This window comes from Hyaena hyaena, unplaced genomic scaffold (genome assembly GCF_003009895.1).
Source record: "Hyaena hyaena isolate Hyena2069 unplaced genomic scaffold, ASM300989v1 scaffold_721, whole genome shotgun sequence".
Taxonomy (NCBI): Eukaryota; Metazoa; Chordata; class Mammalia; order Carnivora; family Hyaenidae; genus Hyaena; species Hyaena hyaena.
In genome coordinates this window covers 153,379-180,992 of record NW_024081346.1, presented here as the reverse complement: position 1 = coordinate 180,992, position 27,614 = coordinate 153,379, and the positions used below count along the sequence as shown (strand labels likewise).

The 27,614-nt window shown below is 52.3% G+C and overlaps 1 protein-coding gene across 2 annotated transcripts in view; it reads left to right on the top strand.

Annotated features, from left to right (window-relative positions):
* RYR1 (ryanodine receptor 1) overlaps positions 1-27,614 on the top strand; it is a 119,479-nt gene that overhangs the window by 87,652 nt on the left and 4,213 nt on the right. For both annotated transcript variants that reach the window (XM_039217731.1, XM_039217730.1), the window contains 12 exons: positions 256-337; positions 2,801-2,988; positions 16,060-16,401; positions 18,757-19,563; positions 20,208-20,278; positions 20,758-20,911; positions 21,878-21,964; positions 23,008-23,259; positions 23,823-23,953; positions 25,950-25,992; positions 27,157-27,287; positions 27,376-27,436. In XM_039217731.1, coding sequence (XP_039073662.1) covers positions 256-337; positions 2,801-2,988; positions 16,060-16,401; positions 18,757-19,563; positions 20,208-20,278; positions 20,758-20,911; positions 21,878-21,964; positions 23,008-23,259; positions 23,823-23,953; positions 25,950-25,992; positions 27,157-27,287; positions 27,376-27,436 — 2,349 coding nt within the window. The remainder of the gene's footprint in view (positions 1-255; positions 338-2,800; positions 2,989-16,059; positions 16,402-18,756; positions 19,564-20,207; positions 20,279-20,757; positions 20,912-21,877; positions 21,965-23,007; positions 23,260-23,822; positions 23,954-25,949; positions 25,993-27,156; positions 27,288-27,375; positions 27,437-27,614) is intronic.

Genomic DNA, 27,614 nt, shown 5'->3' with positions numbered 1-27,614 from the left:
ACATAGCACCTGTTTGGCCTACTTCCTCCCCTCCCCCCCCCCAAGTGCCAACCCCACCCCCACAATCTTGTCTCTCTGCCCCTTCCCCTGCTTCCGAGGAACATGTCTGGACTCGGGTCCCCTCGGAGGTAAGAGGGGGAGAAAAAGGGGTCTTAGGCCTCGCGGGGTGGGTCAGGAGAGGCGGAAGCAGCTGGAGGTGGGGCAGGCGTCTCTGCAGAGACCAGGCATCACATGGCTGGGGTGTGGGGTCTCTAGGACTCGAGCCAGATCGAGCTGCTGAAGGAGCTGTTGGACTTACAGAAGGACATGGTGGTGATGTTGCTGTCACTGCTAGAAGGTAAGCACCCAGCCGGGGGGGGGGGGGTCGCAAGGGAGGGCATGAAAGTGGGGGGAGGGCACAAGGGAAGGGCACGAAAGTACAGACAAGCAGGGAATGGCCCTGTGAGACCCAGGAGACCCTAACCTTCAACTTCATCCCACATCGTGTCAGGGTCAATGGGTTGACGAAGGAGTCACAGTAACAAACTCAGCAAACACTTACTGAGCACTTATTATATGCTGACTCTACACACATTAATTTTGTGAATTCCCAGAGAAATCTTAATAAGGTAGGTGGCCGGGACACTCTTTAACGTGTATATACCTAATATTTATGTATTCATTCATTACATGTGTCACGTCGCTTTTGCTGCCTCAGGCATGTCCTCAAAACTTAGTGACTTAAAACAACTATCATTTAGTGCTAATTAATAAGACATTTTAACTAGTAGACAGACTTTTTTTTTCTACAGAGATCCACAGTGTCCTCATTCTTTTCCATGGTTGCATACGACTCCATGGTGTGGGTGAACAGTGATTCATTTAGCCACACCCCAATCAACGGACATTCAAATTAAAAAAAAAAAAGGTTTGCTATTACAAAAAACGTTGCAATGAATAATCCTCCCACAATCTTTTGATGCTTTTGATGGCCAATCACTAGCTTTTAAAAATTAGAATGTTCCTGGGGTGCCTGGGTGGCTCAGTGGGTTGAGCGTCAGACTTCAGCTCAGGTCATGATCCCATGGCTGGTGAGTTCCAGCCCCTCGTTGGGCTCTGTGCTGACAGCTCAGACCTGGAGCCTGCTTCAGATTCTGTGTCTCTGTCTCTCTCTACCCCGCCCCCTCCCACATCCACACACACACACACACACACACACACACACACACACTCTCTCTCTCTCTCTCTCTCTCATATAAATAAACATTAAAAACAACAACAAAAAAATGGAAGTTTCCTTTTAAAAGAAGCAGGGGAGGAGTGCCTGGCTGGCTCAGTGGAAAGAGAATGCAACTCTTGATCTTGGAGTCATGAGTTCAAGCCCCATGTTGGCTGTAAAGATTAGATAAATAAGTAAGTGTTTAAAAATAAATAAAAATCAGAAGGGTCCCTGTAAACATCAGATTTCCAGCTTTTCTTGAAAACTGGAAAGATTTAGGGGCGCCTGGGTGGCTTAGTCGGTTAAGCGTCCGACTTTCGCTTAGGTCATGATCTCGCGGTTCGTGGGTTCGAGCCCCGCGTCGGGCTCTGTGCTGACTGCCAGCTCAGAGCCTGGAGCCTGTTTCAGTCTGTCACTCCCTCTCTCTCTGACCCTCCCCTGCTCACACTGTCTCTCTCTCTCTCCTAGAAATAAATAAAACATTAAAAAAAATTAAAAAAAAAAAAAAAGAAAACTGGAAAGATTTGGTGACCCTTCCCCCCACCCACCCTGCCCGTATTCTCACATGGCAAAAAATCATCTCGACCAGATTAAATAACTGAAGTAAATCCATGCCGAATCTAATTGAGATGACTGCACTAGGATTATATTAGAGAATGTTCTTGTCTTTTAAGGCATATATACTGAAATGTTCAGGATAAAAACAGCATGTCTTCAGGTGAATGGTCCCAGGGGAAAAATAGAAGGGGAGGAGGGGAGGGGGAAGAGAAGGGAGAGAGGGAGACAGGAATTAGGAAGCAAACATGGCAAAATGTAAACAATCAGTGAATCTGGGACAGACGGGCCCCCTTGCACTATTGCAACTTTCATGTAAATTGGAAGCTATGTTAACACTGAAAGGTGCAGGGGCACCTGGCTGGCTCTGTTGGCGGAGCATGAGACTCTTGATCTCTGGGTTGTGAGTTCGAGCCCCACATTGGGTGTAGAGATTTCTTAAAAATAAAACTTTTAAAATCTAAGTAAATAAATAAAATGGCAAGGTACAAAAAGAAGCTGGAGCTGGGTGGCTTCAGACAGGGGGGTGGGACCCCAGTTTACCAGAATCTCCACTTCTCCCTGCCGTCTTAACTTTGGCCTTCCTCACTCACCTATGGCCTCAGAGGACTGGCGGAAGGCTCAGGCGTGTGAGCTCTGAGGTCATGCGGCCCTGGGTTCAAGTCCTCCTCACGCCTTTGCTGGCGATGTAACCCTGCGCGTGTGACTTTCTCTGGGTCTCAGTTTCTCCATCTGTAAAAACGGATAGTAGCACACTTCTCCTGCACTTGGCGTGGTATCTGGGACGTGCTGTTAGCTTAGGCCATTGTTGGTTTTGTTGAGGACCCGCCGAGCTATCAGGGAGGCGGACCAGCCGGGTTCACACATGATGCTGGTGCCCATCAGGAAACAAGCCGTGCCCTCTGAGGCGAGGCGTGGGAGCTGGCCAGGGAAGCTTCCAGCAGCGTAGCGGATGCTGGTGGCTCCTGAGCTGGAGAAGGAGCAAGGCCTAGTGGGGCTCCAGAAAGGACCCCCTGCGGGGCCCCGCTGACCAGGACCTGCCCACAGGGAACGTGGTGAACGGCATGATTGCCCGGCAGATGGTGGACATGCTTGTGGAATCCTCATCCAACGTGGAGATGATCCTCAAGTTCTTCGACATGTTCCTGAAACTCAAGGACATCGTGGGCTCTGAGGCCTTCCAGGACTACGTCACAGATCCCCGTGGCCTCATCTCCAAGAAGGACTTCCAGAAGGTGGGTGCTGGAAGGCAGGTGGGTAGGGGTGCCAAGTGGCAGGCGTGCCCTGGCTGGCTGCCTGCCTGCCTTGGACAAGAGGCTTCTCAGTGAGCCTCAGTTTCTTTACCTGTAAAATGGGGATAAAACCATCTTTGGGGTTTTATCGTTATTAATAGTCATAATATTATAACCATTATACATAACAGTTATTCAGTTGAGAAACATTTGCTGCATTTCTCCTCCATGCCGAGCCCTCTGCTGGGGCCGAGACAGACACAGCCCTGCCTTCATGGGGCTTATAGTCTAATGGGGGGGGGAAGCAGTCACCAATGGCCATTACTGGTCAAATAATGAGGGTCTTAGGAAGGAAGGATAGGAACCAGCTTTACCCAGGAGCCCAGTCATCTGCCCCGTCAGCCATCCCAGCCCAGCACTGCCCTGTCTCCCTGCGGAGCCCCAGGCAAGTCAGTCGTCTGCTCTGAGCCTCAGTTTCCTCCTCTGTGAAATGGGACTAGGATCACAAAGTAACCATCTCACAGGACTGCTGTGAGGTGGACAGTGTGTGGACAGAGCCCGGGACACAGGAGCGCTCGAGGCATGTTACCTACGATTCTTCCTACCTGATCCTTTCCCCCGCCATTGTGTTAAGTTTTTTTTCTTTTGAAATAACTTCCAGCCTATATAGAAGCTGCAGGAACAATACATAGAATTTCTGATGACCTTTTCACCCAAAGATTGCCCAAATGTTCGCTTTTTACCACGTTTGCTGTCTCACGATTCCCATTTTCCTCTACATACTTGAGTGTGTATCCCCTGAGAAAAAGTGCATTCTCGTACATAATCACAGAACAATTGGGCAAATCAGGAAATTCGCGTCAAAGGGCACTTGGGTGGCTCAGTGGGTTAAGCCTCTGACTCTTGATTTCGGCTCAGGTCACCATCTCACAGTTTCTGAATTCGAGCCCCGCATCGGGCTCTGCGCTGACAGTGAGGCACCTGCTTGGAATTCACTCACTCTCTCTCTCTCTCTCTGCCCCCCACAAAGAAATAAACATTAAAATTAAAAAAAATAAAAAGAAGAAATTAACATCGATATGATGCTGCCATCTACACACCTTAATTCAGTTTTCACCTGGTGAAGAAATTGTTCTGCTAAGGACCCGATCCAGGACCACATTTAGACATCCAGGCTCTTTACCCCCTTCAATCCAGAACCCTCCCTTGGTGTGTCTCTGTCTTTCATGACCTTGACGTTTTTGAAGAACAGAGACCTGTGTTTTAGAGAATGCCTTATTTTTTTTAATGTTTTATTTATTTCTGAGAGAGAGAGAGAGAGAGAGAGCATGAGCAGAGGAGGAAGAGAGAGAGAGAGGGAAACACAGAATCTGAAGCAGGCTCCAGGCTCTGAGCTGTCAGCACAGAACCCAACGTGGGATGCAAACCCACGAACCGTGAGATCATGACCTGAGCTGAAGTCGGACGCTTAACCGACTGAGCCACCCAGGCACCCTGAGAATGCTTTATAATGTGGGTTTGTCTGGGTTTCCCCCATGACTCGATTCAGGTTATACGTCTTTGGCAGGAATATCACAGAAGTCATGTGTCCTCAACGCATTGTTATCAGGAGGCGGGTGATGTTAGTTCTTCCTGTCGCTGTTGGTTTTAGCTTGGCTCGCTTGGTTCAGGGGGTGTTTACCTGCAAAGGTACCGTCCTTCCCTTTAATATCTACTGAGGATGTGCCTTGGGATGATGTAAATACCCTGGTCACCCTCCAGGATCAGCACCCATGGGTGATTCTGCCTGAAATGAGTATTACTATGGTAATTGATGGATTTCTGATTTTTTTTTTTTAAATTTTTTTTAATGTTTTATTTATTTCTAGGAGAGAGACAGCATGAGTAGGGGAGGGTCAGAGAGAGAGGGAGTTACAGACTCTGAAACAGGCTCCAGGCTCTGAGCTGGCAGTCAGCACAGAGCCCGACGCGGGGCTCGAACCCACGAACCGCGAGATCATGACCTAAGCGAAAGTCGGAAGCTTAACCAACTAAGCCACCCAGGCGCCCCAAGATTTCTGATTTTTCTGATTTCACCACACCCTTTCCCTTTATTACGTACCATTTTGCTGTCCTTGCTGATCCATTGTTTATTTTTTCAAGTTTATTTATTTATTTTGAAGGGGGTAGGGGCAGAGAGAGAGAGAGAGGGAAAGAGAATCCCAAGTAGGCTCCACACTGTTATCTCACAAACCGTGAGATCATGACCTGAGCTGGAGCCAAGAGCCAGACACTTAACCGACTGAGTCCCCCAGGCGCCCCCTATTTATTTATTTTTTATATCAGTGTAGACTCATGCTTATTTTAACCCAGAGGTTGCAACTGCTGCTGCCCATTTAACAAGCAGTTAAATAAAATCCAGGGTCTCCTGAGTTAAAAATAAAGTGTCCCCGGCCACCCCCCCACCCAGTGCCCTCGGAGAGGCTCCCTTTGTCTCTCCCCCTTCTCAGCCATGCCTTCCAAGAGCCGGCTGCCTTCACTCACTCCTTTCTCACCTCCCACCCCTTCCCCGACTCAGGGCTTGCCAGCTTTGGGCCCTGTCACTCTTCTGAAACTATCCCAAGATGGCCAGTGACCTCTTCACCCCCGAGTCTCTCCTCTGCCATCTTCGGGCACCTGCCATGGTCAGCCACGTCCTTCCTTCAGCGATGCCCGCTTCCCTGGGCATCTGTGTCACACACTCGTGGGACCCGCACCCTCCCTGCTGACCTCCTGCGGCCTCTTAATCCTTGCTGTTCTTGAGCCCTCCACCTTCCAGAAGAAGACCTGATATGTATCAAGGGTCCTGTGTATAAATAAGTTAGTTCATGTGGTCCTTACAGAAACCCCAAGAGGTCAGGACTGTTGTTGTTTTTTTCTTAATCCTCGTGTACAGAGGCACAGGGAGGCGAAGTGATGTGCTCAGGGTCACACAGCTCATGACTGACAAAAAGTGGGATTAGAACCCAGGCAGTCTGGCTCCAGAGCACACTGTCTCGAGATTCATCCGTTAATCTAGTCCAACAGATAGTGAGCATGGCCTGGGTTCCGGGTGGTGGCTGGAAGTCCCAGCTCTACGGTCAGGACGGGCAGGTTTAGGGAGAGAATCCTGGTCAGCAAAAAACCAAAAAGCACCATGCAGGAGCTAAATACACATCATTCATAATTTTTAAATGATTCTTCTCAGAAAAGGGCACCATTAACAAAACGAAAGGGCAGTTTATGGAATGAGAGAAAATATTCGTAAATCTACGTATATGACAAAGGGCTAATATCCAGGACATGCAAGGAAATTACCTAACTCAATAGCAAAAAACCCCCACTCAATTTCACGTTTTTATTTTATTTTTGAGAGAGAGAGCATGAGCAGGGGATGGGGGAGGGGGACAGAGGATCTAAAGTGGGATCTCCTGACAGCAGTGAATCCAATATGGGGCTCGAACTCACGAACCATGAGATCATGACCTGAACCAAAGTCACCAACTTTTTTTTTTTTAATGTTTTATTTATTTCTAAGAGAGAGAGAGAGACAGCGTGAGCAGGGGAGGGTCAGAGAGAGAGGGAGTCACAGACTGAAACAGGCTCCAGGCTCTGAGCTGGCAGTCAGCACAGAGCCCGACGCGGGGCTCGAACCCACGAACCGCGAGATCATGACCTAAGCGAAAGTCGGACGCTTAACCGACTAAGCCACCCAGGCACCCCAAAAAGTCACCAACTTTTAATCTAATTTTAAAATGGGCAAAGGGCCGAATAAGCATTTTTCAGAAGACATACAGGGGCACCTGAGCAGCTCAGTCGGTTGACCATCTGACTCTTGATTTAGGCTCAGGTCATGATCCTGGGTTCGTGGGATCAAGCCCCACGTTGGGCTCTGTGCTGAGCATGGATCCTGCTTAAAATTCTCTCTCTCTCTCTCTCTCTCTCCTTCAGCCCCTCTCTCCTGCTCTCACTCTCTAAAATATTTTTTTAATTTAAAAATAAATAAAAATAAATAAAAACATAAAAAAAGAAGACATACCAATGGCCAACAGGTACATGAAAAAGTTCTCGACGTCACTCAGCATCAGGGAAATGCAAGTTACATGTACAACGAGCTACCACTGCACACCTGTGAGAACGGCTAGTGCCAAAAAGACAGGCGGTAACAAGTGTGGGTAAAGATCTAGAGAGAAAGGAACCCTCGCGCGCCATTGGTGAGAATGTAAGTTGGTGCGGTCACTAAGGAAAACCGCGTAGAGGATCCCGAGGAGAGTAAAAACAGAGGTGCCATAGGACCTAACGGTGCCGCTGGGTGTATATGCAGGGCAGTGAAACCATTATCTCGAAGAGGTATCTGTGCTCCCATATTTGTTACCGCATTATTCAAGGTATGGAACGAACGTAGGCATATGATTGATATATGGCGGCTGTTAAATGTTATTCTGCCTTTAAAAAGGAAAGCCGATCATTTGCAACAACATGGATGAACCGCAAGGATTGTCATGCTAAGTGCATGGTCTCACTTACATGTGGAATCTTAAAAAAACTCACTCGTAGAAACCGAGACTAGCAAAGTGAGTGGGTGGGAAGGGGTTGGGGGGTGGAGGAAATGGGAAGAGGTTGGTAAATGGGTACAAACGTTGAGTTATAAGATGAATTTAAAAAATGAAGTGGGTAAAGATCCCTCCTGACTGTTCAGAGTTGCACAGGTAGCAAGATTGGATGTCCTATACACAACGTCTTACAGCTCAGTGGCCTCCCTGTTTCACACAGTTGTAATCTGTAACTTTAAAAGTGTGTTGGTTTTATTTTGAAATAAGTAATGTGTTCCCATGATTTAAAGAGCAAAATGTAACAAGGTATGAAGTGGGAAGTCTCACTCCCACTGCGTTCTCAGCCTACTTTCCCCCACCTCCCCACTGCTGTGAGTAGCATCAGGTTTCCCTTGTATCCTTGCGTTGTTCTTTTCAAATTTTGTTATTCTCCTCCTTTCTTGCATAACAGGCAATGAACTTGGTCTATATTACTTAATAATATATTCTGGAGATCAGAGAGTGACCTCATTCTTTTTTCACAGGTGCTAAGTATTCCACTTGGGGTACATATTATAGTTTATTTGATTATTCTTTGTCGACAGACACTTGCTATGTTCCTAGTCTTCTGCTTTTACAACTCATGCTGTAGTCAGGGCTGCCATGGATAGTTGTACAAGTTGTACACCGTACAAAGATACAGTTATAGCCCAGATATTGTAAATTTGTACTGCAGATTTCTAGAAGATGGGTGTAATTGTGCTGAGGAAGGCTCCATTTGGACCACTAGCAATGCTGGCTACAACAATTACCCTTATACATACATCATTCTTTATGTGCAGTTGTATCTAAGAATACTTCCAAAGATTTCTGGGTTAAAGAGTAAATGCATTTGCCATTTGGAGAAATTTCGCCCTCCATTTTTCCTTCTCAGTAGCAGTATGTGAGCGTGCCTGTTTCCCCACAGCCTCGCCACCAGACCACATTGTCAAATATTTGGATTTTTGCCAATCTGATAGGTAAAAAACAATATTGCTGTGCAGTTTTAATTCACGTCTCCTGTTACGGGTGCAGTTAAGCATCTTTTTATGTTATCTCTTGTATTACTTTTTTTTTCCAAGATTAAAAAAAATTTTTTTAATGTTTTTTATTTATTTCTGAGAGAGAGCGAGAGAGACAGCGTGAGCAGGGGAGGGTCAGAGAGAGAGGGAGATACAGGATATGAAGCAGCTTCCAGGCTCTGAGCTAGCTGTCAGTATAGAGCTCGACGTGGGGCTCGAACCCATGAACTGTGTGATCATGACCTGAGCTGAAGTTGGACACTTAACTGACTGAGCCACCCAGGCACCCCTCTTTTGTATTACTTGTTCAGTGAACTGACTGTGTCCTTGACTCATTTTTCTACTGGGAGGTTGGTATTTTTCTTCTTGATTTCTAAGAGTTCTTTATATATTAGGCTGATTATAACTTTGTTAGTGATAGAAGTTGCACCTATTTTTCCTAGCTCATCATTTGTCTTTTGACTTTGCTTATGGTGCCATTATAATTTTTTTTGGCCATGCAGAACACTTTTGATTTTCATATAGAAAATCATTTGAATTATCTTATTAATTAAAAAAATTTTTTTAATTTTTTTTTAAAATTTATTTCTGAGAGAGAGAAACAGCATGAGCAGGGGAGGGTCAGAGAGGGACATACAGAATCTGAAACAGGCTCCAGGCTCTGAGCTGGCTGTCAGCACAGAGCCCGACACGGGGCTCGAACACATGAACCATGAGATCGTGACCTGAGCTGAAGTTGGACACTCAACCGACTGAGCCACCCAGGCGCCCCTTAATTTTTAATGAAATAGATAATATAAGAACAAACCACTATGGTTGAGGTCACCTTTGCCTCCCCCCCAATCCTGTTCTCATCCACCTTTCTGGAGACTGCCACTGTTATCTGCTTTGGTGTACATCTCTCCGGATGTTTATTCTGCACTTCAGCTCATACGTAGATCCGCATTTTTAAAAATACAGCATTGTTTTCTGGCTTCCCAAGTCCTTCATGGTGGACAGAGCATGGTTGGCAAAGCGTATCTTTCCTGATAAGTACTCTGCAGATTCGGAAGCCTCTCCTACAGTTTAGAAAGCCCTGTCTGGTGGCTGAAGACATATTTCAGGCTATTCATCTATTCTTGGTCAGTTCTGTTTTAAGGTTTTCCTTTTTTTTTTTTTTTTACTCTGAAAATATTTTGTATGTGTCTCATAAGTTCATCCATTGAAAATGCACAATTCAGGGGCACCTGGGGGGCTCAGTCGGTGAAGCGTCCGACTTCAGCTCAGGTCATGATCTTGCGGGTTGGGAATTTGAGCCCCACATCCGGCTCTGTGCTGACACCTCAGAGCCTGGAGCCTGCTTTGGATTCTGTGTCTCCCTCTCTGTCTTTCACTGGCTCTCTCCTGCTCTCTCTCTCATTCTCCCAAAACTAAATGAACATTAAAAATTTTTTAAAATAGTAAGAGCCATATCTGTAAAAAATAAAATAAATAGAATGTACAATTCAATGGCTTTTTTAAAGCATATTCACAGAATTGTGCAACCGTAGCTACTCTCTAATTTTAGAACATTTTAATCACCCCAAACAAGAAACCCTGTACCCTTTAGTTCACTTCCCATTTCCCCCACCCAGGCGCCTGGCCACTGCTAATCTACTTCCTGTCTCTATGGATTTGCCTCTTCTGGACACTTCATAGAAATGGAATTGTACACTATATGGTCTTAAAAGGCTTTTTTTTTTTTTTTATAAGGAAAGTTCCTTTTTTCCTTTTACAATAACAAACCGCAGTGTCCTTATCGCTCCGAACCAAAAAGGAAAGAAGAAAAACAGAAACAAAAAATATCCACAGGTCTTTAAATGAGCAAATATCTAGTCCGCCTTCACATTTCCCAATCTCATAAATATCACGTGTAATTAAAAAAAAAAAATTCCGAACCAAGATCCAAACAAGGCCCACCCCTTGCAACTGGCTGATATTTCTTCAAACCTCCTTTTATCTACTGGTCTCCAGCACTTTTCCTTTGCCCTGTAGTTGATCTGCTGGAGATCCAAGATCTTGGTCCTGTAGAGGAGCGGCCTCTGATAGAAACACGACGCGAGCAACGGGCATCGTCTAAATTTTTCTAGTACCCATGCTTCAAAAAAGTAGAAAGACACACTTAAGGTCATTTTCGACAATATATTTTATGTAGCCTACTTCATCCAAAACACTAACATGCAATCGGCATAAAAAGTTATCCAATCCTTTATGCTCTTTTCTCGCGCTGAGTCTTTGAAGTCTAGTATGTATTTTTTTTTAATTTTTTAAAATGTTTTATTTATTTCTAGGAGAGAGAGAGAGAGAGAGAGAGAGAGAGACAGCGTGAGCAGGGGAGGGTCAGAGAGAGAGGGAGTCACAGACTCTGAAACAGGCTCCAGGCTCTGAGCTGGCAGTCAGCACAGAGCCCGACGCGGGGCCCGAACCCACGAACCGCGAGACCATGACCTGAACGAAAGTCGGACGCTTAACCGACTAAGCCACCCAGGCGCCCCTAGTATGTATTTTATACTTGCAACGCATCTCTCTTTGCACCAGCCGTGATTCGAGGGCTCAGCAGATGCACGGGGCCCTTGGCCGTCATTAGAAAGTGCCTGTCCTGTTTGTAGAGCTCCCCACAGTTTTGATCTGGCTGAAGCAACCTTGCAGTGTCACCTAGTGTGTTCCCCCCTCCCCTGTGTTTCCTGTAGACTGAGAGCTGGCTCAAGAAGTGCATCAGCTTCGGGTTTGGGTGTATTTGTGGGCTCTGCCAGCACATCCTCTGTGGGGCCGCGTGCGTCTCTCAGGAGGCACGTCCTCTCCTTCCGCGAGGTCAGCGGCTACTGATGTTCGCTACCCAGACACAGCAGTGCTCTCGAGATCGCAAAATGACAATAGTCTCATCTCTGAATGTTTGACCATTTAGATTTTGGTAAATATACGTGTTCCCTAAACACAACGCATCGTTTGATTCCTAAGCGCCTTACAAATCTCCGTATTTCACACGTTTTTCAGTTTCTTTGTGCTTTAGGGGTGCCTGGGTGGCTCAGTCAGTTGAGTGTCCAGCTCTTGATCTTCAGGTCATGATCTCACGGTTTCTTGAGTTCTATCCCCGCACGGGACTCTGTGCTGACCTCGCACAGAGCCCGCATGAAATTCCCCGTACCCTCCACACCCACCTCCTGGTTGCACTCTCTTGGTTGCTCTCAAGATAAACAAATAAACATTTAAAAAATAATAGGGGAGGCTGGGTGGCTCAGTCAAGCATCTGACTTCAGCTCCGGTCATGATCTTGAAGTTCATGAGTTCAAGCCCCGCTTTGGGCTCTGAAGCCTGCTTTGGATTCTCCTGTCTCCATCTCTCTCTGCCCCTCCCCAGCTCGCACTCTGTCTCTGTCTCTCAAAAGTGGGTACACATTAAAATAATAATAATAATAATAATAGGCAAGTTCAGGTTTAAAAAAATTTTTTTTTAATTTATTTCTGAGAAAGAGAGACAGACAGACAGACAGCATGAGCAGGAGGGTCAGAGAGAAAAGGAGACACAGAATCTGAAACAAGCTCCAGACTCTGAGCTAGCTGTCAGCACAGAGCCCGATGCGGGGCTCGAACCCACGAACCGTGAGATCATGACCTGAGCTGAAGTCGGACGCTTAACCGACTGAACCACCCAGGCACCCCAAGTTCAGGGTTTTTAAAAGGACTTTTGAATTTTCAAAAATTATAAAAGGTAAAAACTCTTCTCTGTTTCCAGGATGCTAAGGTCACTTGACAAATATATACTGATCAGCCGCTCTGTGCAGCAACAAGCAAAGCAGATAGAGATCCCCACCCTCAGAGCAGATGGCCCAGTGGGAAGGGGCAGACGAAAATAACTAAAATAAACAAAATAATTCCAGGTTATAATCTGAAGCCTGAAGGAAATGAGCAGGGTGGCATGCGAGAGAGCATGGGTGGAGTAAACCCTACAAACTGGGTGGTCGGGGGAGGCCTTTCCAGAAAAAACAGCATTGAAGCTGAGAGCTGAAGTATACCCCGTGGAGGTGGGGGAGGTTGCGACATCCCGGATAAAGGGTACAGCGAGTGTAGATGCTGCAAGGTGGGAGCCAGAGCGGTGGCAAGGAGGCAGGCATGACCGGAGGGGGCTGTTGCCGAGGCGGGGGGGGGGGGGGGAAGAGGTGGGGTGCAAGAGGGGAGGGAGGCAGCCGTGCAAGGCCTGCTTGGCTGCAGGGGAGACTCAATAAGATGGAGCCAAGGGACACGGGGAAGAGTGTGTCCTTAGATGTGTATATGGCCCCCCTGGCTGTGTGTGGGGAACAGACTGTGGCTTGAGGGAGGCCAGGGAGGCCAGGGAAGAGGCTGCCGTGAGAGTCCGGTGGGAGACCGTGGGGGACAAAACCAGCGTGGGGACATGGAGGGGGCAGATGTGTGTGGGCTCGAGATCTGTGAAAGCGGAGCTGACAGATTTGCTGATGAATCAGGTGTGGGTGGTGAGATAAAAAAGAGGAATCAAGGATGACTCAAAGCTTTTTAGCTTAAGCAGCTGGGTGGGGAGCGATGCTATTCCTGAGATGGCTAAGACGGTGGGGGGAGAAGTTTTGAAATCAAGAGTTCAGTTTGGGCCATTTCCAGTTTGGGGTAGAGATCCGGGATTCGGGGGAGAAGTTAGGGCTGAGACGCAAACGGGGCAGTCACTGCCGTGGGATCGCGTTTAGAGCCCTGGGCCTCAGTGAGATCTCTGCGGAGAGCATACATCTCACAAAAGGGGTGCGGATTCCAGGCCGGGTGCCCCCCAACCTTTAGAAGTCTGGAAGAAAGGGGGGGATTCCAGCATAGGAAACTGAGAACAGTCAGAGAAAGAGGTATTTTGAAAGAAGGAGAAGCGTTCAAATGGATGATGACAAAGACAGCCACAAATCACAAGGGCAGAGTCCCAGACTGAATGGAGGAGACAGGGTTCCAGACCCCCCATAGGGAGGGGGCCTTTTAAGAGAGAGACAGTGTCACACGGCATCATAAGGGGAGGAGGCAGGTCGGTGGAGCGAAGGTACATGGTGAGGAGTTCCTGTGTGATTATGTCTCCACGCTCTGTGGTTTCTAGAACCCTTTATGATTTGCAAAGCATGTTACTCATTTAGAAAGCATTTTGCAAAGTTCTTGGCTACAAAGCACTTTTAGAGCCAGAAAAATTCGCTTCTGTTCATACCCCCAGCGCCTTTCTCAAACTGCATCCTGCAATTCATCCGTGGGTCATGAAATTCATTTAGTTAAGTCGTGACCAGCATCTTTAAAAATAAGATAGAGCCCTGCAGGGTGTTACATAGCGAAAGTCAGAGTTGTGTCATGAGCCCTTCTCTCCTTTTTTGAGTCAAACTGTAAAATGCAGCCTTACTGTGGGTGCAGTCAAAACATTTGAAAAAGTGTCCTGGAGAGCCTCTTGCAGAAAGGACACCAGAGATCAGAACAAGAATGTCCAGTGAGAGCGGGGTCTTGAAAGTAAAAAATCGGAAACAGCCTAAATGTCCGGCATGAGGAGAATATAGTGTTACATTTATTTTTTTAATGTCTTATTTATTTTTGAGAGAGAGAAAGAGACAGCATGAGCAGGGGAGGCTCAGAGAGAGAGGGAGACACAGAATCCGAAGATAGGCTCCAGGCTCTGAGCTAGCTGTCAGCACAGAGCCTGACACGGGGCTCGAACCCTTGAACCGTGAGATCATGACCTGAGCCGAAGTTGGACACTTAACTGACTGAGCCACCCGGGCGCCCCTATTTTTTAAAAAAATACCACACAGCAGTAAAAAGAATTTGTTTGATCCATATAGCAACATGCATAGATCCTTAAAATTACATTTTTAAACTTTTTTAAAAAATGTTTAATGTTTTGATTTTTTTCTGAGAGAGAGAGAAAGAGAGCGTGAGCAGGGGAGGGTCAGAGAGGGAGGGAGACACACAATCTGAAACAGGCTCCAGGCTCTGAGCTGGCAGCACAGAGCCCGACGGGGCTGGAACCCACGAACCGTGAGATCACGACCTGAGCTGAAGTTGGACGCTTAACCGACTGAGCCACCCAGGCGCCCCTACATTTAGTTTTTTTATTTTTGAGGGGGGGGGGGCAGAGCACAAGTGGGGGAGGGGCAGAGAAAGAATGACACACAGAATCTGAAGCAGGCTCCAGGCTCCGAGCAGCCAGCACAGAGCCAGTCTTGGGGCTGGAACCCCGACTCAGCCCAAAGCCAAGAACCATAAGATCATAACCTGAGTCGACGTCTGACGCTCAACTCACTGAGCCATCCAGGCACCCCCCATAGCAATTCTTTAAACTAAAAAAGTGCACAGAATACTATGTATTTTATTTTTATTTTTGGTAACATTTATTTTTGAGAGACAAAGAAACAGCATGAGTGGGGAAAGGGCAGAGAGAGAAGGAGACAGAATCCGAAGCAGGCTCCAGGCTCTGAGCTGTCAGCACACCCTGTTGCCGAGCTCGAACCCACGAACCAGGAGATCGTGCCCTGAGCCGAAGTCGGACGCTTAACCGACTGAGCCCCCCAGGCAGCCCTTGGATACTATGTATTTTTGTGACAAAACGCCAGGACACAGACAGAAGTACTGTCACGTTTGGAAAGATACATCCACGCCAGGATAGGGGTTACTTTGGGAGAAGGTGGGGCTGGGGGGGGGGAGGGGAGGAACGGAACAAAATTACACAGGGAGGCTCCAATCATACCTGTAATGTTTTTAAGTATGTGGTATTTGAAGAACACGTGAGCGTGAGCAATTGTTAATTCCGGGGTGACGGGCACCTGACTGTTTCCATTGAAAATCGGAGCCCTCCACTGCGTCCCGTGTCAATCGTGTAGTTGCTAGAAAGGGGCGGGGGCGGCACCAAAGGGCCTTGCGGAAGGTTTGAGGTGGGAGGTGGCCTGCATGAGCCAGGGCCCTAGGCTCCAGCCACCCAAGTGAGGACAGGAGAAGCTGTGTGGGCAGGGCCGCACACTTTCGGAGGCGGCACATGGGCAGCACGGGGAGGAAAGCAGGGAGAGAATGGCACAGCTCCATTCGCTCCCTGCTCCCTGACCCCAACTGGACAGACCCTAGCAGCAGCCACAGGGTCCCAGGGGGCCGCCGGTGTAGCCCACAGGTGCCATCAAGCAAGGAAGGTAGACGGCAGGCCAGCAGGGCACACCGGGATGGCACATGGAGAGCCTGGGGCAGCATTTCTTTACCAACCACTGCGCAAGAGCTGAGACTCATCAAGTCACACCTTCGTCTCTGACAAAGCAGCGGATGGGGGCGTGGCTTTGTGGAAACGCAGCATTTCGGTATTTGATTGGCTGGTTCAGCCCTAGCTGTGCCAAACCGCCAGGCCTCGGCCTCGGGTGCTGGTTATGATTTTGGAACCTTCTGTCTTTATGAAAAGTGCACACTGCGGCTCCCGGGGCCACCCCTCTGACCCACCTACCGCCCACCCCCGCCCATCCCCAGGCGATGGACAGCCAGAAGCAGTTCACGGGCCCCGAAATCCAGTTCCTGCTTTCCTGCTCCGAGGCGGACGAGAACGAGATGATCAACTGTGAGGAGTTCGCCAACCGCTTTCAGGAGCCGGCCCGCGACATCGGCTTCAACGTGGCGGTGCTGCTGACCAACCTGTCCGAGCACGTGCCCCACGACCCGCGCCTGCGCAACTTCCTTGAGTTGGCGGAGAGCATCCTGGAGTACTTCCGGCCCTACCTGGGCCGCATCGAGATCATGGGCGCCTCGCGCCGCATCGAGCGTATCTACTTCGAGATCTCGGAGACCAACCGCACCCAGTGGGAGATGCCTCAGGTGGGCACGCCTGCGCACGTGCATGCTGGCCTCGCCCGGCTTCGGCGCATGCTCCTTGCACGCTCGGAGCCTACAGGTGCGGGTCCTGGGGGGCTCCTGCTCTGCTCATGCAAGCCCGAGCCCACCCTTTTGCACACATTTTCGTATGCCCTCGCGTGTCCCCAACTCTCCTCTGCCCACCTCTTGCAGATTTAGCGTGTACACCCCTCATACGTGCAGCAGCAGCATTGCTGTGCCCTTGCACGCTTGAGCTCCATGCCTGCCACTTGCACACTCGCCCAGGAGCTCTAGCGTGTCTTTACAGTCCTGTTGCAACTACACCCACGCTGTTGCACACTGGGACACCTTGGTTATATGTGGTTATATACCCCTTGCTCACCTTCCCACCAGCCCCTGGTGTGCCCTCTCTCGGCCCCGGCCTACCCATACCCACTCTTTTGCACACTCACCTTGGGGGCTCTGGGATGCCCTGTTATGCTGGCCTGCCCCTCACCTGTCACCCCCTGAGCCCCCAAATGCTCTCTGAGGTCCTGTCACACAATGGCCACTTATTTCAAGTCCACATGTGGGTGCACATCTCTTGTACACCCACCCCAAGGATAGAGTCCTGGCACGCCATATGGTTGCCCACCCCTCACTTATTCAACCCCCCACCCCCCGCCTGCCCTCTCTGTAGCCCTGGCGTGCCCATGATCACACACGCACACTCCGACCACCCTCCAACTCACCCATAAGAGCCCCTGACTGTCCCACTCCTTGGCCTGCTGTGCCCTGTCTCAGCCTCTCATGTGCCCGCCCACAAATGTCTGAATGCTGCTTACACACTCACTTGCCCCAAGAGTACACTCATGTGACCCTGCAGGCCTCCAGCCCACCTCACACTTAGCTTGCATGTAGCTTCCATTCCCTGTTCTCTTGCGTTCCCACGTGTCCCTCACACACCCTCAGCCTCCAGCCAGGCCTCTGTTGCCCTGGGGCCCCTCCTGCTCACACACACCACACGCCCCTTACACTCACACTTCCCATTCACCTGCACATTCCTCCCACATGCTCTTGCACACCCCTTCCCATCTCACACTTGTAGCCCCTGAGGCTTGCACTCCCATCACCTCCTCGTACGCCGGGCCCCTCCTGTCTCACCAACACCTGGTTCCGGCACACCTGGGCTCACGTCCCACACGGAACCCCGTCCTCGTAATCAGGGCCTTATTGCACTGACTCCCCGGTCCCCCCTGCACACTCATGCCTTTGTCACAAGCACTGACCCCACACTAGCACTACCCTCCGGTTTCGGCCCCAGGCCCTTGCATGGCTGCCCTGTGTGCCCATGTCCACCTGGTACACTTGAGCCCCACGAGGCCGCATACTTCCCACATCCTCCCATACTAACGTGCGATTCCTCCCGTAGTCCCTGGTGCCCTGTCACAAGCCTCTTGCACGTTGGGCCCCTCACATACTCCATGGGACGCCTCGACATGTGCACATTCACCCTGGTCCCTTGGGGTTGCATACTCCCCACCATCACTGATCTGGCACAAAAGCGGTTGCACCATCCTTGCCCCCAGGATGTCTGCCACATCCCCGTGTCTCCAGGAAGCCTCGGGTCACCGCTGGCCCTTCACACTCCTGTCCGTGCTGCAGGGGAGCTCCACCCTCTTCCCCCCACCCCCACCTCCTGCCTCTCGCGTGCTGCCCACGTGCACACTCTGAGTGTTCGGCTCCAAACACCCGCTTCTGCCTGCTCACCCCTCCCATTCCCACTTTCTCCTTCCGGTTAAGAGTGTATGCCCGCGGCCTTGGGTCTCCGGTGATCTGCAGCCATATAATAACGACGGGCACTATGTGACATTTATTAGGCACCGGGCACTGCTCTAATCCTTCGGCATCTATGAACTCATTGAATCCTCACACCAACCCTGTAACTGAGGTCCTACGATTATTCCCTCCGGTTACAGAGAGGGAAACTGAGGCCCAGAGAGTTCCGTCTAAATCACCCAGCTACTCGGGGGGCAGAATCAGGATCGGAACCCAGACAGGCCGGTGGTCTGCAGAACGTTTTCCCTTAACCACTACGCTCTGCTCCGTCTCTCAAAGGAGCGAATATCACTGATTTTGGGGCAGCCTGTGCGGGAATTCGAAACCTCCATCCGCCACCTCTCAGCGGCTGCACCCGAGGGCGCGCTCGCTAGGCCTCCCTCCCCGGATCTGCGAGATGGGGATAAGAGCCCCTCTGTCCAGGACTGTGTGCGAGGATGAAATGAGATCATCTGCGGGAAATGCTCGCTGCGGGGCCCCGCCGTCCCCCTTCCCCACCCCTCCCCGCGCTCACCCCGCGGCGCCCCGTCCCGCGCGCAGGTGAAGGAGTCCAAGCGCCAGTTCATCTTCGACGTGGTCAACGAGGGCGGCGAGTCCGAGAAGATGGAGCTCTTCGTGAGCTTCTGCGAGGACACCATCTTCGAGATGCAGATCGCCGCGCAGATCTCCGAGCCCGAGGGCGTGCCCGAGGAGGACGAGGACGACGGCGCGGGCGAGGCGGGCGCGGAGGGCGCGGAGGACGGCGCGGCGGGCCCCGAGGGCGCGGCGGGGCCGGCGGCGGCGGGCGTGACGGCGCGCGCGGCGGCGGCGGCGGGGCGCGCGCTGCGCGGCCTCAGCTACCGCAGCCTGCGGCGGCGCGTGCGGCGGCTGCGGCGGCTCACGGCGCGCGAGGCGGCGGCGGCCGTGGGCGCGCTGCTCTGGGCCGCGGTGGCGCGCGCGGCGGGCGCGGGCGCGGGCGCGGCGGCGGGCGCGCTGCGCCTGCTCTGGGGCTCGCTCTTCGGCGGCGGCCTCGTGGAGGGCGCCAAAAAGGTGACGGTGACCGAGCTCCTGGCGGGCATGCCCGACCCCACGGGCGACGAGGTGCACGGCGAGCAGCCGGCCGGGCCCGGTGGCGAGGCGGACGGCGAGGGCGCGGGCGAGGGCGCGGGCGACGAGGCGGAGGGCGCGGGCGACGAGGAGGCGGCGGCGCACGAGGCGGGCCCGGGAGGCGCCGACGGGACCGTGGCCGTAGCCGAGGGGGGCCCCTTCCGGCCCGAAGGGGCGGGCGGCCTCGGGGACATGGGCGACACGACGCCGGCGGAGCCTCCCACGCCCGAGGGCTCCCCCATCATCAAGAGGAAGCTGGGGGTGAGAGGGCCCGCGGGGTGTCGAGGTGGGGAGGGGTTTGGAGACACTGGGGCTAAGAGGGAGGACGAGTCTGGGAGGGAAACTGAGAGACAGAGAGAGTGGAGAAAGCCCGAGACATAGGCGCGCAGAGACAAGGGCGAGAGACACACACGGAGAAGTGGACTCCGAGACGGAGACCCGGAGAAAGGCCCGCAGTGAAACAGGTCGTATTTCTGGGAGAGAGAAAGATCTGGAGCCAGAGAGAGGAGAGACCCAGGAACCAAGTTAGAGGGGCAGCGGGGACCAGGAGCTAGAACAACCCGGGACAGGGTCAGGGACGCTGGGAAAGCCCCGCGGGCGTATCCAGATGCTTGTGAGGAGTGCCGTGGGGGTGCGGGTGGCACGGTGATGGGGAGCCCGGGGAACAAGAGCCCCACTTGGAGTCACCCTGACTCTGCACCGTGCTTTGATAAGAAGGTCCACTTCTCTGAGTCTCAGTCTCCCTCCTGGAAAACGAGACTCATAATCCCGCTTCTGACGCGGAGAGGAAAACCTAGATTGTCCAGGGAAAATGACCAGGAAGGGACACAGGTGGGGACAGGCAGATCAGTTGTGAGAGGCACTCGGGCTGGGGGGCACCACCCTGATGCTTGCCCCGCCGCCAGGTGGACGGAGAGGAAGAGGAGCTGCTTCCAGAACCCGAGCCCGAGCCCGAGCCCGAGCCCGAGAAAGCCGAGTGAGTGGCCTTGGAGTCCAAGGCGCCCACCCTCTAGCACTGCTATCCAGGGGCCTCCTGAGGTCACGCCGTGTCCTCAGCGTCACCCAGACCAGGGCCCAGAGGAGGGGCTCTGTGAAAGGGACTCAGGTCTTCGGGTGGGCTGTTCCCTCCACCTGGAGTACTTTCTTCCCTTTTCATCTCAGTTTCCTCCTCTTTTCCATTTTGGCTCGCTCATCTCTTTCTCCAGGAAGCTAACCTTGACACACACACCCCACCACCAAGTCAAAGAGGGGTTTCTGGACCCCCACAACCTCCTGAGCTTCCCCCATCCTGGCCCTGACCACTCTGGGCCCCCACTGCCTGGTGACCAGACCATACCCCAGTGGATTGAGCCGCGTGAGGGCAGTGACCCATCACTGTGTCCCCAGTGCGTGGCTTTGAATGAATGAATGACTTGCCCAGGCACCTCCTCACTGTCTCTGTGTCCTGCCCTGCAGTGCTGAGAATGGGGAGAAGGAAGAAGCCCCCGAACCCCCACCAGAGCCCCCCAAGAAGACAGCACCTTCTCCACCCCCTCCAAAGAAGGAGGAGGCTGGGGGCGCGGGCTTGGAATTCTGGGGAGAACTGGAAGTGCAGAGGGTGAAGTTCTTGGTGAGGACCCAGTGGGAGCTTGCTGACATTGCCCCCCACCGCTCCTCCCCACCCTCACCCGTGCCAGGCTCATCTTTCAGAAGAAGCCAGGCTGGCTTGAGGGCAGAGATGTCCTCAGACAGTCAGGACCGGGTCACAGGGCAGCATTTCAGGTGGTTTGGCTCCTCAGCCTCTCCCTGCTCAAGAACTTTATTCCAGTTTCCATACCTTTGCTCACCTGGGGCCACCTGCCTAGGCTTCCCACCCCCACCTGCTGTCCAGAGCTAAATCCAGCCGAGGCCATAGTTCCCATCCCCCCACCGTGGCCCATTTCTTGGGCCTCAGCCTTCAGGTCAGAGCCACCAAACTAGTCCCAGCCACTCCTGTTCAGGATGGGGGACAGAACTCATCCAGGCCAGGACGAAGGGAGGGGGTTCAGGAGGGCAGGGCTCAGTGTCTTGCCTCCTCTCCAGGCCCAGCCTGATCTGAGGGGCTGAAGGAAACATGTTGGAAGGAAGGTGGTCCAGTGAGGATGCATGGGAAGAATGAGGAGCAGATGGAGAGAAAAAGAGGGAGGGAGAGATAGAAGTAGCTGTCCTCTGCCTGGAGTAAAGCAGACAGGGCGGCCTCACACAGGAGGCAGCACAGCAGAGAAGTTGGGAGTGTGGACTTGAGCTCGAGTGCCTGCCCTCAAACCCCAGGCCTGCTGGCTTCTTGGCTGTGTGATCTTGAGCAAGACATCTTACCTCCCTGAGCCCCGGTGTTCTCATCTGTGAAATGGGTATATGTGCTGTGCTCACTCCATTAGCGGTATGGTAAGAGCTACACAAGTTTCATGTGTATAAAGCTCTTAGCACAAGTCCTGGTATACAGTAAGCGCTCAATAACTAGGAGGTTGTGGGACCAGATTTTGGATCGTGGGTGGATGATGGGGTGAATTCTCCAGGGAAGAAGGTGGACTGTGAGCTCTTTCTCTCCTCATCCTAGAACTACCTCTCTCGGAACTTCTACACCCTGCGATTCCTTGCCCTCTTCCTGGCATTTGCCATCAACTTCATCTTGCTGTTTTATAAGGTGCTCGTCATGAGGGGTCAGGAGGATCAGACGCTTCTCTGGGCTTCTCTGGGCTGGGGGAGGGGGCGGCTCAACCCCTATCAGGTTCCCAGGGCCCCCGCAGGGAAGAGGCAGGTGTTGGATTGGGGGTTCCAAGGAGAGTTCTGCCTGGACAACTGGATCTTGGGACCTTCATGGGAGTGTGTGTGGGTGTCCAGGTGCATCTGGGACAGATACCTGACTGTCTGTGGCAGTTAGAGCAGGGAACTCGTTCGGACCTCCACGCTCGGCTCTGCCACTTGCCAGTCTTGTGCCCCTGGGCACACGCTGTCACCTCTCGGCAACACACACGGATTCAGTTAACCTTTTTTGCTTTCTCATAAGTTAAAGAGAAATGTATGGGGTGGAGAAAGTGGGCAGATTGTGGAATGGAAGGACAGGGCTAAGAACCAGCCTCCCGAAGGACAAAAGGACCCTTTGGGGTCTTGCCAGGGACCTAGATAACAGGACAGAGAAGCAGTCTAGCAGAGTGGCTTCTGTGGGATAGAATCCTGGCTCTACCGCTCACTGGCTGCATGATGCGAGGCAATGTGCTTAACCTCGCTGTGCTTCAATTTCCTCATCTGTAAAATGGGACAATGGAAGCATATATCTCTGAGCCATGGGGTTTAAAAGAGTATTAGCATGCATAAAGCACTTAGCAGTACTAGGCACATACAAAGCGCAGTGCGAACGTTAGCCATGACTCATTTTAGCCTCAGCATTCGTATTGGTGGCCAGTCTCTTTAAGTCTCCACCGTCAAGACGAATCCACTCAAATTGCTTTCAGTCATCATGTCAGTTCAGTAGTCAAACTCCCAGGACAGTGTCTGATTTGCTAGCTAGGGTTCTGGACCCGCCCTCCATCTTGATTGACAGCCCTACCGAGATTGTGTCCGACAGGGGCCCCTCCGACCAACCTCGGGACTGGAAGCTGTTCCTTTTGTCAGTGGGTTCTGGGTGGGGCAGACCAGGTATCAGGACACCAGGACCCCCCGCCCTGACCGACTTCTCCCCCGCTTCAGGTCTCAGACTCTCCACCAGGGGAGGAGGACATGGAGGGCTCAGCAGCTGGGGACCTGTCAGGTGCAGGGTCCGGCGGCGGCTCTGGCTGGGGCTCGGGGGCGGGCGAGGAGGCCGAGGGTGACGAGGATGAGAACATGGTGTACTACTTCCTGGAAGAGAGCACGGGCTACATGGAGCCTGCCTTGCGTTGCCTGAGCCTGCTTCATACGTTGGTGGCCTTTCTCTGCATCATTGGCTACAACTGCCTTAAGGTGGGTCATGGCCATGGTTCTGGGGCAGGGGCTTGTCGAGCAGGGAGAGGTGCTGGGCCACTGGCTGAGAGGGTCTAGGGCAGCGGCTGGGGGATCTCCTACGGTGGTTGGGACAGAGGGGGACTGGGTACAAGGTTGGGGTCCTCAGCAAGGACAATATTCAATATTTGGGGAACAAACGTGGGTCACAGCTGAGGAGTAGGTCCTGTACCTATGTTAATTTCTGGATCAAGAGGCACAAGTTTTCATTGGGAGTATTATTCCCTGCATACCGGTCAGTTGGTGAATTATTGGGGCCCGAGGGGGCCTGTGGGCCTCAGACACGACATGGATGCTAACAGGGGAGTGTGGATCCAGGGGCCACTTCTGGGCTTTCCTAACTTTCTCCCGCCGCAGACCCGACCCATCTACCCACCTTTCCCCGTTTACTGCCCTGATTGCTCTGGAGAAGCTCCTCTCGTGTGGGGCCTCGCACCTGCCCCAGAAGATGTCCTGTGTTTCGCCAAGGCTGTGGTCTCTTAGGGCACCTGACACCCACCCCTTTGCCTGCCTGCACAATGTAGGTGCCCCTGGTGATCTTCAAACGGGAGAAGGAGCTGGCCCGGAAGCTGGAGTTTGACGGCCTCTACATCACGGAACAGCCTGAGGACGATGACGTGAAGGGGCAATGGGACCGGCTGGTGCTCAACACGCCGTAAGGCCCGCCCCCACCTTGGGGTGGGTGGGTGGGGGGACCCGACCTGGGTTTCCACCCCAGGCTGGGCCTCGGCCTCAAAAGACCAGTTACTGCCAGTCCTGCCTCAGTCTCCCCAAGCTTTAGTCCTCCTGTCGTAATACAGACAAATAGCCTGTATGTTATAGTACCTGTGGGGGTGCTGGTGACACATGGGGATCCCCAGGGCCCAGACCCTGGAGCTTCTGGTTCGGTGAGGCTGGGGGGGGGGCAGGAATCTGCATTTAAACCCTGCCCCCACGTGTGATTCTTACCCAGGTGCCATCCCAGCCCACTCCATTCCCCCTCCCTCCCACCCCCGATCAAGTCCAATTTCATGTGTTCATACAGCAGGGCCTCATCATCTCTAGAATAAGGACACGAGGTCAGGCAGCCTGGGCGGGCCACATGATAGCTGGGACTTCTTGGCCAAGTCATTTAGCCTCTCTGTGCCTTAGTTTCCTAATCTGTAAAATGAGGATAAAAACAAAAACACCGAGGATCTTGTAACAATGAAGTGAGACGAACTCATGCGGCTTCCGGGGCACATGGAGCCGTGGATACGTGTTGGAAGTTGTTTTATTATGGGGTCCTGCCCAGGAGAGGTGGTGAGAGGAGGGAGGGAAGCCACACCAAGGACATCCTGTGCTCTCGTCGTCACCATCGAAGGCACACGGGACGTCTACGCGTTCAAGTACACGTGCTGAGCAGAGAGAGAGAGGGAGAAACATCTGTTTCACGTTGTGGCTGCTCCAAGACCTTGACTTCTAAATACCATTTCCCACAAAAAAGGAGCCGAGCACCATGGAGAAGCAGCCAGTTCCAGGCCGGGGCGGGGAAGGGCAGTAAGCCTGGATTACCTTGGGTCAGAGGGCAAAGATGTGCTCCACAGGAAACGTCCTGCTGCAAGGCCTCCGCTGCCAGCGGCTGGGGCTCCCGCTGGACAAATCAGCGGCAACTGGAGCATCAGGAAGGATAGGAAGTGCCAGGGATGGGAACACATCAAATAGGTCTGAAACCCTGGATTCATGGTCACTCTCCACTCCAAACCCAACAAAACTCATTGACCACCTCTGCAGGATTTTTAAAAATTTTTATTTATTTTTGAGACAGACAGAGTGTGGGGGGGGGGAGGGGCAGAGAGAGGGAGACACAGATTCCAAAGCAGGCTCCAGGTTCTGAGCTAGCTGTCAGCACAGAGCCCGACATGGGGCTTGAACCCACGAACTGTGAGATCATGACCTGAGCTGAAGTTGGACACTTAACCGACTGGGCCACCCAGGCGCCCCTTAGGGTATCAACTTGTCAGTCAGAAAACTGGGAACGAGGGGCACCTGGGTGGCTCAGTCGGTTGAGCACCCAACTTCAGCTCAGGTCATGATCTCACAGTTTGTGAGTTCAAGCCCCGCACTGGGCTCTGTGCTGACGGCATGGAGCCTGCTTGGGATCTTCTGTCACCCCCTCTCTCTGCTTCTCCCCTGCTCTCTCTTTCTCTCTCAAAAATAAATAAATGTTTAAAAATATATTTAAAAAAAAGAAAGAAAGAAAACTGGGAATGAAAGGGTCAGATTCATGCAATAGGCCTAAACAAAACAGTGTGAGAACACAGCGCGCGTGCGCGCGCACGCGCACACACACACACACACACACACACACACACACAGCCGGAGCTGGAGGCAGGCCAGGCTGCTGGCTCAGACTCTCCCCTGCCCTTCCCGCACCAGAGCTGCCTGCCCCCCAGTGCAAGCCCGCAGCCTCCCGGGGGCCCCCCCAAAGATGGCACTGGGGGTAAAGGTTGACCCGGGGGAAACGTCGCCTGGCATGAGGCCTTCAGAGCCTGACTCCAAGTGAGATGCAACCCTACCGTGCGGGGTCCCCTGTGAGAAGAGCGTTGGAACTTCCGGCCATGCTGGCCCAGCTGGTGGCTCCTGGTCCTTCTTGCCCTGACATCTCGGGGTCTCTCTCTCTCTCTTGGCAGGTCTTTCCCCAGCAACTACTGGGACAAGTTTGTCAAGCGGAAGGTGAGGCTGTGGGTGGGGAAGTGGAAGGGCCTCCCAAGCTGGGTCTCTGGCTGTCGCCTGGCCATCCCAGTCCTGCCAAGCACTTGCTTTGTGTGCAACCTTGGGCAAGGGGCTTCATCTCCCCAAGGAGTACCTCAGTTTGCCCATCTGGAAATGGGCGTGATAATCACCCCTTCCCTCTGTAATGACATAATATGTGTTATGAGCATAGCACTGTGCCTGGCTCAGAATGAGTACTCAGTACTAGTTAGCAGAGGGGAGGGGAGGCATACTATTTGAAACACACAGACTCTGGTGCCAGATTGCCTGCTTTTCTATTCCTGGCTGTGTCGGCCTTTCTGTGCCTTAGTTTCCCTAAGACTCAAAATGAGGTAGTAATAGGACTGACCCTGCAGGGTGGTTGTAAAGATTCTGTGACCTACTACATGAGCAGTAACTGGCACATAGGGAAAGTAGGTAAGTGTCGCCTGTTACCATCATTCATTCACTTAACAAACATTTATCAAACACCTACCATGTGCCAGGAATCCAACAGTAAACACAACAGTGATTCTGACACTCGAGCTGGCAACACAGATGATGAGTCCAGTTATAGGGTTTAGGTGGTGATAAGTGCTTTACAGGAAAAAAGCAATGAAGGGGGGGGTGGGGAGGGTGTGTGTGTGTGTGTGTGTGTTGTCTAGGAAAGGTTTCTCTCTCACATTCGGTAGGCAGGAAAGAGCACACTAGTTAATGAGGTGAAGGAGTGAGTCAAGTAGAAATCTGGGAGAAGAGTGTCCTAGGCAGGGAGAGTGGCCAGTGCAAAGGCCCTGAGGCAGGAATTTGTCTGGTATGTTTGAGGAACTGCGAAGAGGTCTGCGTGGCTGGAGCAGAGTGAATGAGGGAGGTGAATGAGAGAAGAGTTCACAGATGGCAGAGACCCAATTACATAGGGCTCCCTCACTACCAACTTAATTATCTCTATTTGGCTAATGCATCAGCTGAAACTTGATCGCTCTTGGACCCTTCCCCTGAGGATCTGAAGAAGGCTCTGACCCTTCTCCCCAGAAACACGCAACGCCAGTTTCTCACATAAAGTTCAGAGTGTCCCCAGAATGCGCCTTGCAGGCTATGGCCCGCCTGCACTCCAGCCGTGTCCGCATGTCCCCGTGATCCCTGGTACAGGTGCTGGACAAGCATGGGGACATCTATGGGCGGGAGCGCATCGCCGAGCTGCTGGGCATGGATCTGGCCACGCTGGAGATCACAGCCCACAACGAGCGTAAGCCTGAACCACCTCCGGGGCTGCTCACCTGGTAAGCCAGGGACCACCCTGCACAGGCCTGGGGCCATCTGGGAGCCTCTCGGACATCCGCCCAACCTTCTCCCTCCCTCCGCACACAGGCTCATGTCCATTGACGTCAAGTACCAGATCTGGAAGTTCGGTGTCATCTTCACAGACAATGTGAGGAGGGGCTCATAGGTGGGGGAGGGGCTGCAGGAGGAAGGCCTTGGGAGGACTGGGGGCTCCACCCCCAGGTATCCTTGACCAGCGACTGGCTCCTGAGCCCCCATGCACCTCTGGTCCTGTGATTCCCCTTGACGCCTCAAAGCCCCTTGTTCCTCAGGTGCTCTTGAATTCT